The sequence below is a fragment of the Felis catus genome, chromosome B2 (assembly GCF_018350175.1).
Source record: "Felis catus isolate Fca126 chromosome B2, F.catus_Fca126_mat1.0, whole genome shotgun sequence".
NCBI lineage: Eukaryota > Metazoa > Chordata > Mammalia > Carnivora > Felidae > Felis > Felis catus.
In genome coordinates, this window is record NC_058372.1 from 37728159 (window position 1) to 37744576 (window position 16418).

A 16418-nucleotide genomic window follows, 5' to 3' on the forward strand; every position below is an offset into this window, starting at 1 on the left:
AAAACTATAAGAAAATTTAGAAAGCTTTAAACAAATACTCGGGAATGAACAACTCATCGTTATCATTGTTCCAATGACCCTTTCCAAGTACAAAAGCAATGAAGGAAGTCATAAAAGGAAAGATCAGTGGCTTTGACTACATAAAAATAACAAAATAAAACCCTAAATATTATAACACACTTTACAAAGATTAGTCACTGTTTCTGTTGGTAAAACACAGGCAAAATGGCACACTGCTTTCTTTAGAAACTGGAAATAAAGGAATTGATATAACCTTATAAGAGTTGGAACTAGCAAAAATCTTTACACAGCTCTCTGTGAGATAAAGCCAAGGGGATACAGGATGTCAATCACTGCACCTGTTGTACCCATCCTCCTTTTAAAAGAGAAACCCCTCCTGTCACACTGCTGCCCAGGTGGCCACTTTCTGAAACACAAGACCTCTGTTCCTCCCTGCCTGCCTGAACCAGGGGTAGGTTTCTGACCTAAAGACAGCACATTCTTAAGCTGGCCAGCAGCTGCTGTCCTTGAGGCCTAGAAAAGATATATTGGGTCACTCCAGTTTTCTTTCTTGTAACTTTGAGCTCAGAAATAAGCAAATAAGTAGCTCATTAGCCTTGAGGACAGAGAGTTAAAGGATGCTTTCAGGAATAGCTGGGGCCAGAGCAAACCAAAGGCATGGGCAAGGGGGTCCTAGGCTCAGCAGGATGAGCAGCTTACAAGAGCAAGCATGCACAGAGGGGGCCAGAGGCCCTGAGGGAGGCAGGAGGAAGGGGCCCTGGGCTTTGGAGACACCGTGACTCCTGATGGTCCCCCGGGTCCTGGCTCTGGCTCTCATTTCAGCTTGAGGGGTCTCAGATATCATCACTGTATATTGATGAGAGTTTTGCATCCTAAGCCTGAGGTAGCTCAACTGGGTTTCTATTTCTGAAAATAGAAAGAGCCAAACTAAATGTGATTATTTCTATGACCTAAAACACTATTCAAAGTGATGTGGGCTTCATCACTGAGAGGCAGGAATGGGAAATCATTACAGTAAGTAGAAACCTAATGAATGGTATCTTATCGTTCGTGAAGAAAAGGCTATAATGCACAGAAGGGGGCTGGTCATCCTGGAGACCAATTGTAATGGCTGCAGGGATATTTGCTCCTGTGGGCAATGGACACCCTATAAGGCTTTGGCACTGCTGTGAGAACCTATCTTTCAAAGCTCTTTTCTTCGTTGTGATTCTCTTTGTGCTTGGGGATGCCTATTTGCCAACCTTCCAATAACTAATCTATTTTGTTTCTTAAGAGAAGATGCCCCAGATGGAGGCAGTTTAAGAGTTCCTATCTAGAGGGGCTCCCGGGTGGCTCAGTTGGTTAAGTTTCTGAGTCTTGCTTGATTCAGCTTAGGTCATGATCTCATGGTTTGTAAGATCAAGCCCTGCATTGGGCTCTGTGCTGACAATGCGGAGCCTGCTTGAGATTCTCTCTCTCCTCTCTCTCTCTTCCTCTCCTCTGCTCGCGCGCTCTCTCTCTCTCAAAAATAAATAAATGCATTTAAAGGGAAAAAGAGTTCCTGTCTATAAAGGAACATCCTCCATGATAAATTTAAAAATTGCTTCTCTGGTTTACAGTGAGTTTGACTGGCATGTTTTTTCCTGAATCCATCCAGACAGAGCCAGATCCTGGACCCTGGTTCATTTACCAAGGTGAGACCACCTTGTCAGGACTCTGGGAAAGCAGCCATCCATCTTTTTTGGCTGTCAGTCCAAACAAATCATGGCTTCCTTCTTATACATGACAATTATTAGTGTCACCTCTTGTCATTTAATACACTCTACAGCCTTCTGACTTGCTCAAATCATTTTTTGTTTGTTTGATCTCCAAACTCTGACAGCAAAGCACTCAATCAATTCCGTGAAGCCATCATACATACTGGTTATGGGCTGTCACTCAGATAACTGCATGTCTTGGAGTTTTAATGCTCCAAATTGTGACAGAAGGGACCTTGAGAACTCAGCTTTGCTCTTTTTGTTTCTAGATGCCAAGAGTTATCTCACAGAGATGCCTATCAATCCTGCTTTGAAAGATTCCTAGGGTCCCTTTCCATTTAATTACCTTTTGGACACAATGTTTTTGCACGTGATTAGCAGTATTTTCAATACACCTGAAAACTATTTTTTCCTTTTTGAGTCTCTTTAAAGATGAATTACAATTTATCGGTCACTGTGCATGACATCACATCATATACAGTCAGTCTGCTTATAAATGTGTTCCCTTGGCAGAAACCAGTGTCATGTGGCAGCTGCATTTGCTCACAAAGGATATTTTCTCTAGTAAGTTAAAGTTTTGCACCCCCAAGAAGAAGTCACCAAATATAATGTCAGCTTGCAGAGCTGAGCCCAGTTGGCTGTAGAGAGAAGCAGAGGGCTGTACACAGACAGTCCCCTTCTCCCCACATTCCTTCTCTTGGTCCAGTGTGGCCAGTGCTCCTGGGTAGAAGAAAGGGGTTTATTGTATGGCTCTTCTCATCCTTGAGCATGTTATTCGCATTTCTGTAACTCAGCGCCTCAACACTTCCTTATGCACTCTTCTATCACGAAGCCTCAAATTAGCAAAAAAAATATTTGATGTTTTCTTTTTTAATGTTTTTTTCCCATGAATGGGGGAGGGGCACAGAGAGAGGGAGACAGAGGATCCAAAGCAGGTTCAGTGCTGACAGCAGAGAACCTTGAATTCAGGAACCGTTGAGACCGTGACCTTGGCCAAAGTCACATGCTTAATGGACTGAGCCACCCAGGTGCCCCCAAAATCTGATGTTTTAGAGAGTGTTTCCCTGTATGTGTTAGGAATTTAACATTTCTTCCTATTTATATCATTTTTTTAAATTAGGATTGTAATTGGTTTTGTTAAAGCTACAGTTATAGAGTTGCATGGGTTTTGAGAGAGTTTCCCAGTCTCAATTTTCTTACTATCCCTATTATTTTTTAGAATGTAATTGTGCATTTCTTCCATTATAGCAGAAGCACCCAAAACTTAAAACCAGTTTTTAAGTTCCCCATGCACAGCTTTCTGTTTTGTAGGATAAATTACTTTAACTGTTATCTTTTCTCATAGGACCTCCAATTCATTCCTTTACAGATGTCTTTTTGTTTCAACCCACAGACAAATTTCTGAAAAGGTCTGTAATGAACGTGGTTGTTGGGTGCCCTGCATTTCTCCCTGTGGAAAGATAACTCTTCAATTGGGTTCAGTTTATGTGGTGCAGGCGGCAGATTAAGCCCCAGCCTGAGGAATGGGCACAGCATCTAGGCCCAGCCAAAGTGTTTCATTCCCCTTGGACAGAGGGATTGCTTTAGAGATGGGCACATGGCTTAAGCCAGGCTAAGCATCCTCCCTTCAGGGACTTGTGCCAGCCTTGTGGGGAAAGATCCCATTTACTGGGATTATGAATTCCACAGACCATGTAAACTGAGAGCTTTCAGAGGTACTTTGTCACTAAATGGGGTGAGGCCGTCAGGGAACTTAGTCAAGTAGCACTGAGAGATGGAAGGAGGGGTAGGGAGAGGAGGAGAAAAAGGAAAAAGAGGAGGAGGAGGAAGAGGAGGGGGAGGGGGAGGAGGAGGATGAGGACGGAGAGGACGAGGACGAGGAGGAGGGAGAGAAGGGTACATGTGAAACCAGCTGCACTCCTTCGACTTCTGGGTTACACAAGACAGTAAATTTCTTTTTATGCTTATAGCCAAACATACTGGCCAATACAAACTGAGCACAGATTAACTGAATTTTTTTGATAAGTGTGTTAAAAAAATCACATGAATACTCGAATTCACAGAGCTTGTTATTTAAAATAAACATGTGGTGGGGGCACCTGGGTGGCTCAGTCGGTTAAGCGTCTGACTCTTGATTTTGGCTCCGGTCATGATCTCACAGTTCCTGAGTTTGAGCCCCGCACCGCGCTCTGCGGAGCCTGCTTAGACATCTCTCTCTCTCCCTCTCTCTGTGCCCCTCTCCTGCTCGCAAGCTCTCTCTCTCAAAATAAATAAATAAACTTAAAAAAATTATAAAATAAACATGTGGTGAATTGTTTAATAAAGCCAAAAATCTACTCTGTAACTTTTTAGTCATTACTTTAGCTGCTTTTTCTGAACCATCTCTCTTCTCATACAGAAAAGGCAATGTGCATATGGAAATACTGGGCAGAGTGAGTCTTGGCTTCTGCATTTCTTAGCTTTGAGAATATAGTATTTTTCCACTTTATGGTAACACGTTTTTATTTTGTGGTCACTGATGACTCCTATGCCTGCCCTTAATTGGGCTTTCTGTAGTCCTTATTAAGGTGCGGGTTTTGGTACTTAGGCATAAGTGCTTCGTGACCCCCATTCCTACTAAACCTCATCTAAGTTAATGATTTGAATTCTCTCATGTTTTCTGAAGCATCTCTAAACCCACTCAGTTGGAATTGTACGGAGCCTGAAAATACAATCCTGCTATTCTATTTTCCGAACCATTGAAGATGATGGTTGAAACCCATGTGGGACACTGAATCCTACCAGAGCTGCTTCAAGTCCACAGTGCATCTTTCTGCAAACCAGAAAAAATCATCCCTTCCTAAGGGCAGACGTAACCCTGGGCTGGTGCATATGGAAATGAGAGCAAGGCTGGGTTTCACCCCACTGGCCCCTGCAACTAAGCCCCAATATGTACTAGATGACCTATCATTAATCATGTTACAAAGACCCTTTTAATCTTCTTGGGCTGTGTGTGCATGAGCTAGGGTGTTGTTTGAACCTTTCATTGGGCACACTGGATAAAGGCCAAAGATTCAGGAAAACTGAGTAACAGCTGAGTGAAATTTCAAATGTGGAAGAAAAATTCAAAGTCAGAGAAATCTGAATTTATGGAAATATGAAACTGTATTTAAAGGTTTTTGAGTGGGGAGTGCCTGGGTGACGCAGTTGGTTAACATTCGACTCTTGGTTTTGGCTCAGGTCATGATCTTGGAGTTCATGAGTTTGAGCCCTATGTCAGCGTCTGTGCTAACAGTGCAGAACCTGTTTGGGATTCTCTCTCTCCCTCTCTCTTTGCCCCTCCCCTGCTATCACTTTCTTAAAATAAATAAATAAATACACTTTAAAAAGTTAAATAAAAGTTTTGAAGTTGGACAGAAATGGAATTTAATTCCAACTTGGTCACTTAGCAGGCAACCTCACTGAAACTCCAATTTTTAAAATCCACAAAATAATGATAATTCACTAGAATTTCACAGACTCTAGACTGCCTCAATATCAAGACTCTTCTTCATTCCAGAAGTTTGTAAAATGTGAAAAAAATGGCCAGGTGGGATGGCCAAATGTATCCTGATTTCAGAGGTGTTAAGACTAAAAACTGTGGTCTAGAATATACAATATATGGTAATACCCCTGCCCCCCTTATGGGTAATGGCTCTTCTTTGAAAGGATTAAAGGAGATAGCGTATGTCATGTTCTCGGCATAGCACAGTCAGTGCTCAATAAAAGGTGGAAGCTGTTGTTGGGGTGGTTGTTAATCGGAGCTAGTGTCAGTGAGTAACAAAAGAATACACTTAATTCAGGTCTTCAGAATCTAGCAGAATGACCTGGATGTCATCTTTCCCCTACTCCCAGATAAGATACTAGAAGCCAACATGCACCAATAGGTCTAGAAGTAAACCTCAAGAGAAGATCAAAGCAGAGAAAATGCACATAACTGAAAATCTTCCTATTTGTTCTGCTGATGGAGACCCAGATCTGAGGAATGATTTTCCCAATGCCCAAATGTATAAGAGAAATGTTTAAAATTTTTTAAAATGTTTATTTATGTTTGAAAGAGAGAGAGAAAGAGCAGGGGAGGAGCAGAAAGACAGGGAGACACAGAATCTGAAGCAGGCTCCAGGCTCTGAGCTGTTAGCACAGAGCCTGACTTGTGGCTTGAACCCACAAGTTGTGAGATCATGACCTGGGCTGAAGTCAGGTGCTTAACTGACTGAGCCACTCAGGTGCCCTGAGAAATGTTTTTTTTAAGAGTGTTGTTCAAATGGTGGGTTGGGGTCCTTTGAATTTGTAGTACAAGAAAAACCTTCCAGAGTGTTTTGTTAGTTTTCTAGTGTTTGGTTTTCCCCCTTACCTCCCGCTATAGCTATTACATTTCCTATGATTTCTGAATTGACTTCTGATTGGCTTACTAGTGAAAACCCTTCTGTGCAGCATCCGGTGACATTAGTTTTCATTTAGGCCTGGAGAGGTCAGTAGAGGATGAAGAGGTGCCAAGAGGTGCCAAGAGGTGCCAGTCAAATTCTTTCACCTGCCTCCAAAGCAGCTGGTTCCTAGACTGGTCTCGGAGTGGGACTTCTGCCAAAGAACAGCCCTTCAATTGTTTCTTGTTGCCAGAGACAATGCTGCCAATCATAGAACACGGACATAGAAGAACGAATTCCAGAATTCTAGTAAGTGAGAAATGGCCTGGTTGATGCCACTGCTTCTAACACAGTCTCATTCTTTCCCCACAGTTTGGGCTCAGTAGCATTTTTAGAGATAGGATGAATGGAAGCAGGGTGTATGTGAATGTTTAAATGCACAGCCCATGTGATGAAAAGCAGTCTAATGCTCTTGTGTATGGGACAGGGAAATACAGTGAAGATAGCTCTCCTACACCAACAAAGACTCTACCTTTTTTCAGGGAGATCTTAAATTGGCTATTTCTTCCATTTCTGATTTCAACTGATTCAACATCAGAATTGATGCAAATGGTGTACAGAGAAGGACAGAAAAGGACTTGGTGGCAAGAGTGTATCTACCTAGTTTGGGGTGGCTTATTATAAGAAAAGGAAATAATATGGAGGTTTTGGTTGACTTATGCCATGTAAAAATTGGATATTATGTGTTTACAGCTGAATTGCTAGCCTCCAAGAATTTTGATGATGAAACTTGAGTGGTAGTTCTTGATCACAATGTCAGAGAAAACCAGATTACCCAGGAAGACAACCTAAACGTGACACGTGGGCTGGTCGATCTGTAGTTCACAAATACAGCTTTCATTTCCTCTCTGCAGGCCAATTCCATGTGCACTCCACAGCATCCCATTCCTGCCCTGGGGTCCAGAAGCAGGATGTGGCACAGTTTGGGCGTGGAGCTGAGTCACCATCCCACACATGTGATGGTACATCTGTGCCAAGCTCCCACCTCCTGAGTCTTACATTCACTAAGTCTAAGATTCCAGTCACTGGGGACTGAAAACTCCACTTGATTTAATTTCTCCCTAGGAAAAATGCACTTAGAAAGGTCATTAATATCCTGAAACGTTTCCTTCAATACTGCCTTGGAGATTTTAAATTTAAATGTGTGTACAAGTTCCACGTTATACTTCCTTAATCTTAACCTTGTCAGAACATGCAGTAATGACCCCATGGTGGGCTACTTTTGGGGTTAAGCACCATGAGAGCTGGTTCAGTAATGAGGCTGAGTCTCAGTGATCTACTCACTGGGGCCCCCTTGGATCAAGAACACATTTGGAAGATGGGTGGCCAGGGGATGGGTCTTAGTCTGCTCTTTGCATAAAGTAAAGTAAGAGTGACACTGGCTTTATTAGGACCACTAAACTACCACTTTATTGGTAGCAGTGAATACTTGAATCTCAACATTGGTATGATCTCTGCTTGTTATGATCCAGAAAAAAAAACAAAGGTCCACTTGCCCAAGGTTTCTGCTAGCATATCTGGACCCTTTGTGTGTTCAGATCATCCTCTCTGAGAGATGAATTACAGCCATAGGGCAGCCTCTGACTTGCCTCCTCTTGAGAGGCAAACTGGATCCATGAACATATGATACTGGACCAAAATTATGGAGAATTCAGAATTATTTGTGATAACAACCTGTGCTCAGAGTGAAAAATTATATTAGTGTAGGTCATTGGTGTCTTTCATCATGAGTCTATTTCATTAGTGTTGGAATGAACACTTTGGTTTTACTTTGGTTTAGTGAGTTAGATATTTTTCAAGGGCAAAACTTTGTATTACTTTTGGGGGAAGAAGCCGTTTATAAAAGGTCTTTCCCTCTTATGTCTCCAGGGATGAAAACAGACCACTGGGTTCTTTGAGTCCCACAAGACTGACGAGTTGGCCCTGGATATGCTGAGGCCTGCTCCCCCTCCCTTCCTTTCAGGCCACCCAGCTGGGTGGGCCAGCAGAGCCCTGCTTCTGGGACCAGGCTGTGCCCCAGCAGGGTCTGCTTTGCTTGAAGTCCTGGCCCTGTTGAGGGGCACTTATCTAGAACCAATTTCCTTATTGTTTTGGCCACTGACCCCTCTGAGAATCAGATAAACTAGGGATATTTTCTCCAGAAAAATGTATGTACCCTTAATGCCCAGTTTTTTCATGTAGTTTCAGGCATTTGGGAATCCAGGTCAAGAAAGAAGTGTGTAACCTTTTTTTCTTGCCAGGGATCCTTCTGGCAGTCTGATGAAGCTATGGACCCTCTTTCAGAATGATAATTTTTAGGGTGCATAAAATAAAAAACTTTGGATTTTAAGAGAAATCAGTTATACTGAAATAGTTATCAAAATTTTTAAAATTTTTGTGATACAAAAATATCAATATGATATGCTTTTATATAAATGCATGGAATTAAAAGATCTAATGGTGAGTCTAATAACTACCATAATTTTGAAGTACTGATGAGCATAAAAGATATTTTATGATATCTGCCATACTGCAATTCTACTGGTAGTAGGTGTTGCTGGTCCTACTGGGCTTGGCTGCCTACAACATCACTGTCACTGAAAGTATAGCTAAATTGCAGTTAGAGTTTGGTGAAAGCAAAGGCTCATTCCGCCTCATCTCCCTCCCCCATCATAGTTCCTAGAACTTAGGTTGAGAACTCCTGAGACTCTAGAGATTTTCTGCATGGTGCTGGGCATGGCTCAGGGCCTGGCTGCCTCAGGTTGTAGAGGAGAACATAAGCCTCCTGTTTGGTGACTGAGTGCCCAAGGCCATTGTAATTTTCCATATTCTGTAGGAAAAGCCAAAGGGGACACTCATGGCAGCTTCTGTCCTCACTTATGGGGGAAGGGAGGTGGAGACAAGAGAGATGCAGGAAGTCAGCTGTGATCAGGGAGGTAACTTCTGCTTTCTCAAGCAGGAGGCAAAGGCACAAGGGGTCCCTCTCCAAAGCTGTCTCAGCCAGGGAGATGGGTCCTTGGGTATCTTCTAGCTTGGGGTGAAGGAAATATTTTCCTATCACTTTGATAAAAATACAGGGCACACTTTTATTGAGTTTGCCTCCTGCCATAACCTCATCTTTCCAGGAATTCTCACCTAAGTGGAGAACCCTGCTGGACTGCTTGTGTCCTGGGAAGGCACAGAGACTCATTTTCCTTCTCCTCTTCCTACTGGCTTACTGAATGGTGCCAAAAAATGCACACCTGTGCCAAAAACACTAAGTCTAAGCTTGGGGCAAGGGGTGTAAAAGTGTTTCACAGCACTTGAAAATACAAAACATTACTGTAATCTTGCCATTATGACTAGTTGAGCTATTGTTAAGGAACACTAGGGAAAAGCAAAACTTTCTCATTGGGATGCTAGAGCTCAGGCCTGCATGAGGGTGAAACATTCAAGTTCAAGATGAACGAAAACACTTTTCCTGATGGATGGTAGGAGAGATGACAAACTTCCAAGGAAAGGCACTTTCAGAGTGGCTTCCTTGGCAGGGGTCTCTTGAAGCTAGGCTTCATGGTTATTTGGAGGCACATCATGACCTGATTTTCACCAGGAAAATGGTCTGTGAAAGAGGCTTACACAATATCATCTGCTTACCAATTTTACTTCTTGTTTCATTTATACTTTCTCCCAGGGCCTTTGCTTCAGAAAATCTGGAGAGGACAAAAAAAAAAAAAAAAAAAAAAAAAAAGAATTTAACTTTTTCTGTTCATTTCAAATTATGCTTTAAAAATAATAGATTCCAGAGAACTTTCTAAAATAATTTAAAATGTTATGGAAAGATATAAAATAGAATTTAAATAAATGATATATATTAGCATTAAAAATAGAGATAAAATTCATATTAATTACTGGTATCATGAATTTTTACTTCTCTATCCACCACGGAATTTTCATTTTCATATTCTGTAATTTATGACTTGCAATTTTGAGTGTTTTATGATGCAAAGGAACCAGAATAAAGCATGGCTGTAAGACTTTTGTATGCTGCTGTGTTCTATTCATCATAGTACCAAGATCCTATAGTTGTAGTCGAGAATGCATACTTACTATAACTTAAATAACACTTTTTTTTCTGAGTGTAAAGTACTAGATCAGAGGCTGGCAAAACTATAGCTGGTCATGAGACACATCCAGCCTACCGCCCATTTCTGTAAATAAAGTTGTACTGGAACACAGCCACCAGCATTCATTTATATATTGTCTATGGATGATTTCATGTTGCACTGGCAGAGTTGAGTAGATGTGACAAAGACTGTACAGCCTGCAAAGCTAAAAATATTTACTAGCTGGTCCTTTACAGAGAAAGGTTTCTGACTCCTGTTATATGTGATGTTTAATCAGCTTTTGAAAACATGAAAAGAAGAAAAAAATCCCTAATAGCCCCTACCCAGAAATTAGCACATTTTGAGCTCCAGCCAGTTAAAAAAAATATTTTTTAATGTTTATTTATTTTTGAGAGAGAGAGAGAGAGAGAGAGAGAGAGAGAGAGAGAGAGAGAGAGGGTTAGGGGCAGAGAGAGAGAGGTATACAGAGAATCTGAAGCAGGCTCCAGGATCTGAGCTGTCAGCACAACACCTGATGTAGGGTTCGAACTCAAGAACCATGAGTTCATGACCTGAGCCGAAGTTGGACGCCCAGCCGATTGAACCACACACGTGCCCCTCCACCCAGTCTTTTTTATACTCAGTTTTGATATAGTTAAGATCATACCATGTATATGATTTTGTGCTTTGGTTATTTTTCACTTAGCAGTATAATATAAGTCCTTCCTCCTGATATTAGAAACTTGTCCATTATCTTTGATGGCTGTCTACTAGTCTACCAGGTGGTTGTGATGTTTTACTTAATGGTTCCTACATATTTTCCAACAAATATGCATGAGATGCCACTGAGAGCCCGACTTTGTGCTGGGAAAGTGGTATAGGACATGGCTGGCCTATGTGAGAAATATGCAGTCTGGTCCCCAGTACATGGCGGACCCTTAAGAAATGTCAGTCTTTCTCTTCTTTTCCTTTCTGCAGTGAAATTTAGGGGGGCAACGGAAAGTCTATGAAACAAATCTGCAGTATGTGGCTACAGTAAATCATTATGCTATTGTGGATAACACTGGCCAAGTCAGTGGCGGGGCCTGTCTATGAGTGGAGAGTAGTCAGGAAAGCTTAATGTACAAGGTAGGATTGACCTGGCTTTTATAGATGCTACCCACCATCATGCTACATTAATTGTCAACACTGGGTCAACTTGATTTTAACTATCTCCTCTCTCCTCATTCTCTCCTCACCCCGCAAGTCTTCCTGGATCCTAGGAAATCCCAGATATCATGTTATTTTGTGTGTAAATACTTTGGTTGCATAGGATTTTGTTAGAGGAAGTGGGAAGAAGAGGACATTCAAGGCGGGGAACAATGCAAGCAGAGGCTAGAGTGCCACGGCGGCTCTGTGCTTGATGGAAAAGTATGAATTATGTCACTGCTATTTTCCAAGTCTGGCTGCTTGGCCTGTGACTGCAGACAGGAAGTTTCCACGGAAGGGAACTAAATTGTCTCTCAATGTTAGGTTTCTTGGGACTCCGCCCCAGCTCCCTTGTTAGGGTGTTTAGGCTCATCATAGATTATGCATGTGCTCTTTTCAGCTAGGGCCTGTCACCTTCTGGAGAGAAGTGCAGTCCCTTTTGATGCCATTCAGATGGAGTTCGGGTCAGCAAACATTCATAGAAGTCACTGTGCTGGGCCCTGTAGGCTTGCACTGGCCTTTGCCCACTGGGCAGACAGAATCTGAGGTGTGGTCCAGGCTGCTCAGAAGAGGAAGGCTATTTTCATCCTTCAAATTCTGCCAAGTGGAGGGCCTATAATTGTTTGACTGTTGGCTGTGTCCATCCCCAGCTCCTAGGATTCCACAGGGTTTGATAATCCTTCACTGCTCAGTGAGTGATTCCTCTTAGTGCCTGTTCCATAGAGTTCACTCACCCATTTAGAAGAGTATCGAGAATAAGGAAGATGCGAGAGGAGGGCTGGGAAGCTGATGAAATCCATGTCAGTTCTGGAGGAAACGGGAGTAGAAAAAGGGGAAGATATCCAGGCAAACAGGCAATCTCCACAGCAGCTGTTCAGAGGAGCCCTGAAGGGCCTGGGATGGAGCCCCCTGGCCTCGACAGTGCCCACATTTGTCCAGGAGGGCATGGGGGGGGGTGCTGCTTCATGCTGTGGTCAACCCACTCCAAAGAGCGGCCCTGTGCCAGGGCTTGGCAGACACTGTGGGGGAAGCCACGAGCTGTTCCAGTCTCTCCCCTGCAGCCCAGCGCAGAGCTAATAAGGACTTTCCCACTGAAGAGGTGTGGGCTGAGGGCTGTCCTGTCTGAATGAGGCCATTTTCCTTCCACTCTGCAGTTGTCACTGCTCCAGGCCACCCCACCCACCCACATGTGTTCCTGATCTCCAGTTGTCAAGACAAACTCTTGACTAAGAAAGCCCAACCCTGAGAAGAAGCGGGGGTGGGGGGAGTACACGAGAGGCAAGAGAGATGAGAAAGAAGGTGACCCCCCCATTTCTGCCAAGTTCTTCCTTGCCCACCCGCATCTCCACACCTTCTCAGCCCAAGCCTCCCACAGCCCCACTGCCTCCCTTTCCTCTGGCCCCAGACTAAATGCTGATCAGCAGGAAGAGGAGCTCCCGACTCCCTCCTGACCCCAAAGAGGCACATTCCCATTAATGATGTGGCTCAGGGAACCAGCCTGTGTCCAAGGCGGCTGGAGCTGTGCTGACCTTCCCCAGGGCACGCTGCACCTCTGGACAACATCCTAAGCTCCTGCTCACTGGAGAGGAGGCCTGGCCTATGTCAGGGAGGCTGTGCCTTGGGCAGGGCCAGGGAGAAGGCTCGGTGACTCAACCTGTGAGCCCGTGAGGGTCTCCTCCTCCTGGCTGGAGGCATTCCTATCCGGGAGTCGCTGGCTGCACGGTCCATTGTGCAAGGGCAGCGTCGCTGGGGGCCGTTCCAGTGTGGAGGCTGGCAGGCTGTTCTGTTTGCTGTGTAGAAAAATCTCTACCTCGGGGCAAGGCCTGGGCTTGGAAGGGGAAGGAATGCAGTCCTCTGACTGCTGTTTCACAAGCCTGGCTTCCCGTGACGCCCAGCCTTCACCAATCCCACAGCAGCCACCATGCGCCTGGCACCGTGCTGGACACTGTCCGCAGCGTACAAACCATTCTCCTTCCTGGCTTCCGTGTCAGCCATCAGCCCCCGGCTGCTCCTTCTCTGTCCTCTTCCGCAGCTGTTCCTTAGATGCTGGGAATTGTCAGGGTTTTGTCTTGACCCTCTTCCCACGTTACCTCTTCTCCCAGGGCACCCCACCACACCAGTGTCTTCTCTTGTCATCCCCACAGACAGCTCCCATATCTGCACCCCAGCCTGCTTTATTTCCTGACAAATGCATTCCAGGAACTAATCACCCCCAACGAAAACCCCTCCCCTTCCTCCCACCTTTCCTCATCTCACTGCCGAGTACTGACACTCACCCAAGGGCTCCCAGCCAGGGACCTGCACCCCCTGCGCTGCACCCCCCCCCCCACCTCTATAAGCACCTTCACACAATCCCGGAGTCCCACCCATTCCCATCTATTCCCCACAGTATTCCATCCAGCTTCATTCCTACTCTCCCTGCCTCAGAGAAGGGGTGATCACATCACCATATTACCTCCACAGGCTTGTGTGGTTCCCTACATTCATACTACGTGCCTTCCGGTCATTTCCCACATTTAAGCCTGAGTGAGTCTTCTTAAATGCAAGCCTGACCTTGTTATTATTTGTCCTGCTTACAACTCTTCAAGGGCTCCCCAGTGATCTCAGGACAAAATCCAAATTCCTTAACAGCGTTAACTAGACTCTTCATGCTCAGGTTGGTGAGGACGCTTCCAGAATCTTCTCTCACATCCCCTTGCCTTCCTAGGCTGGTCCAAATGGCCTCAGTTCCATCAAGTGTCACATGGGCTCACCTCAGGGCTTCTCCCTTTGCTTGGAACGTCTCTCTTCATCTGGCTAGTTTCTGCCTAATCACGCAGTTTTGCTGGAGACGTCTCTTCCTCTGGACAGCTTTTGAGGGCCATGCAAGTCTGCAACAATGTCACCCCACATGTTCCACAGCACCTTGAACTTCTGTCATCACAGGTGCACTGGATCAGAATTGCCTGTTTGCTTGTTTTGTTCCCTTTTTCAATATTGTAAGCTCCCTGAGGATAGTGATCACGTCTATTTAACACATACTTCTATCTCTGGAGCGTAGAACAGGGCACATACTTAGTAAGCACTCTAGACCTAGCGGTAAAATACAAGGAGCAGCATGTGAGCAACACGTCACACACAGGCACTGTGTGCAATGTGGAGAGCACTGGGCTGGGGATCAGAGACTAGGACTCGAATGCCCTGCTGGATCTCAAGTTTCTTGTTTGCAAGATTAGGATGAGATACCTCTCAGGGATGGCTTGATGTGGGAAGTACATGCATACAAAAGTCCTTTGTAACTGAATTAGGACCACTGCCTGGCAGTGTAGGCACCCCCCTGTTGCGGGATCGACCGTGAGGTGGGATTGCATATTGGAAGCAGCAACTACAGACAGTAATGATGGGTATCATCTTCTCAGCAAATCAAAGGGTCAGAGAAGGGATCCTTTCAAGTCCATGGTCAAGGACACCTAAGACAGTTGCTAAGTTTCTCATCTTTAGGGGGAATGAAAAGGATAGGGGTTGAGGTACAATCTTATGTAACTTCCAAGACCAGCTCCTGGAAGAATTCCATCCTGCCCTTGGTGTGTGTCAGACACACATACATCATTGCTGGGGGAGCAGCTGAGGAGGCCTGGCACCTGGCTCTGCCCCAGGCAGTCAGAACCACAGATAGTTTGCTGGGGACCATGGGCAGTAGCTGCTTTAACTTATGGGCTAAGGGGAGGAGCTGGTGTTCATAAGCCACTCGGTCTCCATGAGCCTCCACTGTCTATTATCTGTCACGTCAGCTGGGCTGGTTTCTTCAGGTCAGTGTGGAAAATATGTCACTGGAGGACAAGGGGTTCCTATGACACCTTTCCTAGTTTTCTTGTCTAGGGCAATTAACTTAATATGTTGATTATTCACAGAGTGAACATCCAACACTCTTCCCTGCCAGAAAGGAAGAATGGGCCTGCATCTATGCCATTTCCCTCCTCTGTAGACCTGTCCCTGACATGGTACTTCGGCTGCCTCTGGTACGTTGCCATGAAGATCCACCTTTCATTTCTCTTAGGCTTTAAAACAAAACAAAACAAAACAACAACAATATTTCTTTTTCTTATTCCATCTTGTTTCCCATCAAGATGGCGGTCCCTTCCCATCTTCATGGAGCTGTTCCTTCCCTGAGTCTAGAGAAGCCTGCTGTCTAGCTTCTGCTTCTAGGAAGGAGTTCTCGAGCAGTTTGCTTGCCTGCTAAGACTTCCCAAAGTCCATTTCAAAGTGCATTCTCAAGCCAAAGAAGTATTTTTGTACTGTTTTTGTGGCCAGCACCATTTTAAAAACTGTGGGAAGGCTGAGAAGATTCGACTCTAATCTCTGCTCTCAGGGTTCATAATTCTAGCTCAGGAGACAAGGTGTAAATACAAAAAACAAATGGAAAAATAATAAAGGTTAAAATTGAAGTCTAATAGGAACCAGGGAACTCCTATTTGTCATGGATGTTATTTCCAGATGGTGCCACGAGCTTTCTCTCCAGCCTGGGTCTAGTTTTCCCATTGGTTCTATTCTGTGCCCGAAGGATCCAACTGAGTGAAGGGGCGCTTTTCTTGGTTGAGTTCACATTATCATTGCCTTTGTTTCCAACTGCAGTTAATCTCCCCATTTATTTCTTCTTTTGTTATTTAATGGAACTCTGTGACTGAGGGATTCAGTTTGTCTCCAAGATCTGCCACAAAAGAAAGTCAGCTGTGTGGTGCCTGGGCGCTGGTGTTTGCTGACCATGGGGTCTCCAGCCTCTCTTCATATTATTATATACTATGAGGATGAGTCATGCCTGAAAAATGTTGTGATTTTCAATTGTAGTTGTCCTCCACTGAAAAATCCAGCTTAAGAGTTGGCTCGCACGCTCTAGTTCAGCAAAGGGTAAACATCCTATTAATGTGCCAATGTCTTGTTTCTGTTGTCACAGACAGGCAGCAGAACTGCCCCCCGCAGACCGGGGGCTAGGG

The 16418-nt window shown here is 44.5% G+C and overlaps 1 protein-coding gene across 6 annotated transcripts in view; it reads right to left on the reverse strand.

Annotated features, from left to right (window-relative positions):
• The window catches only part of KIF6 (kinesin family member 6), a 386490-nt gene that overhangs the window by 79036 nt on the left and 291036 nt on the right, over nucleotides 1–16418 (reverse strand). For all 6 annotated transcript variants that reach the window (XM_019830554.3, XM_006931669.5, XM_045057492.1 and 3 more), the window contains one exon: nucleotides 9812–9867. In XM_019830554.3, coding sequence (XP_019686113.1) covers nucleotides 9812–9867 — 56 coding nt within the window. The remainder of the gene's footprint in view (nucleotides 1–9811; nucleotides 9868–16418) is intronic.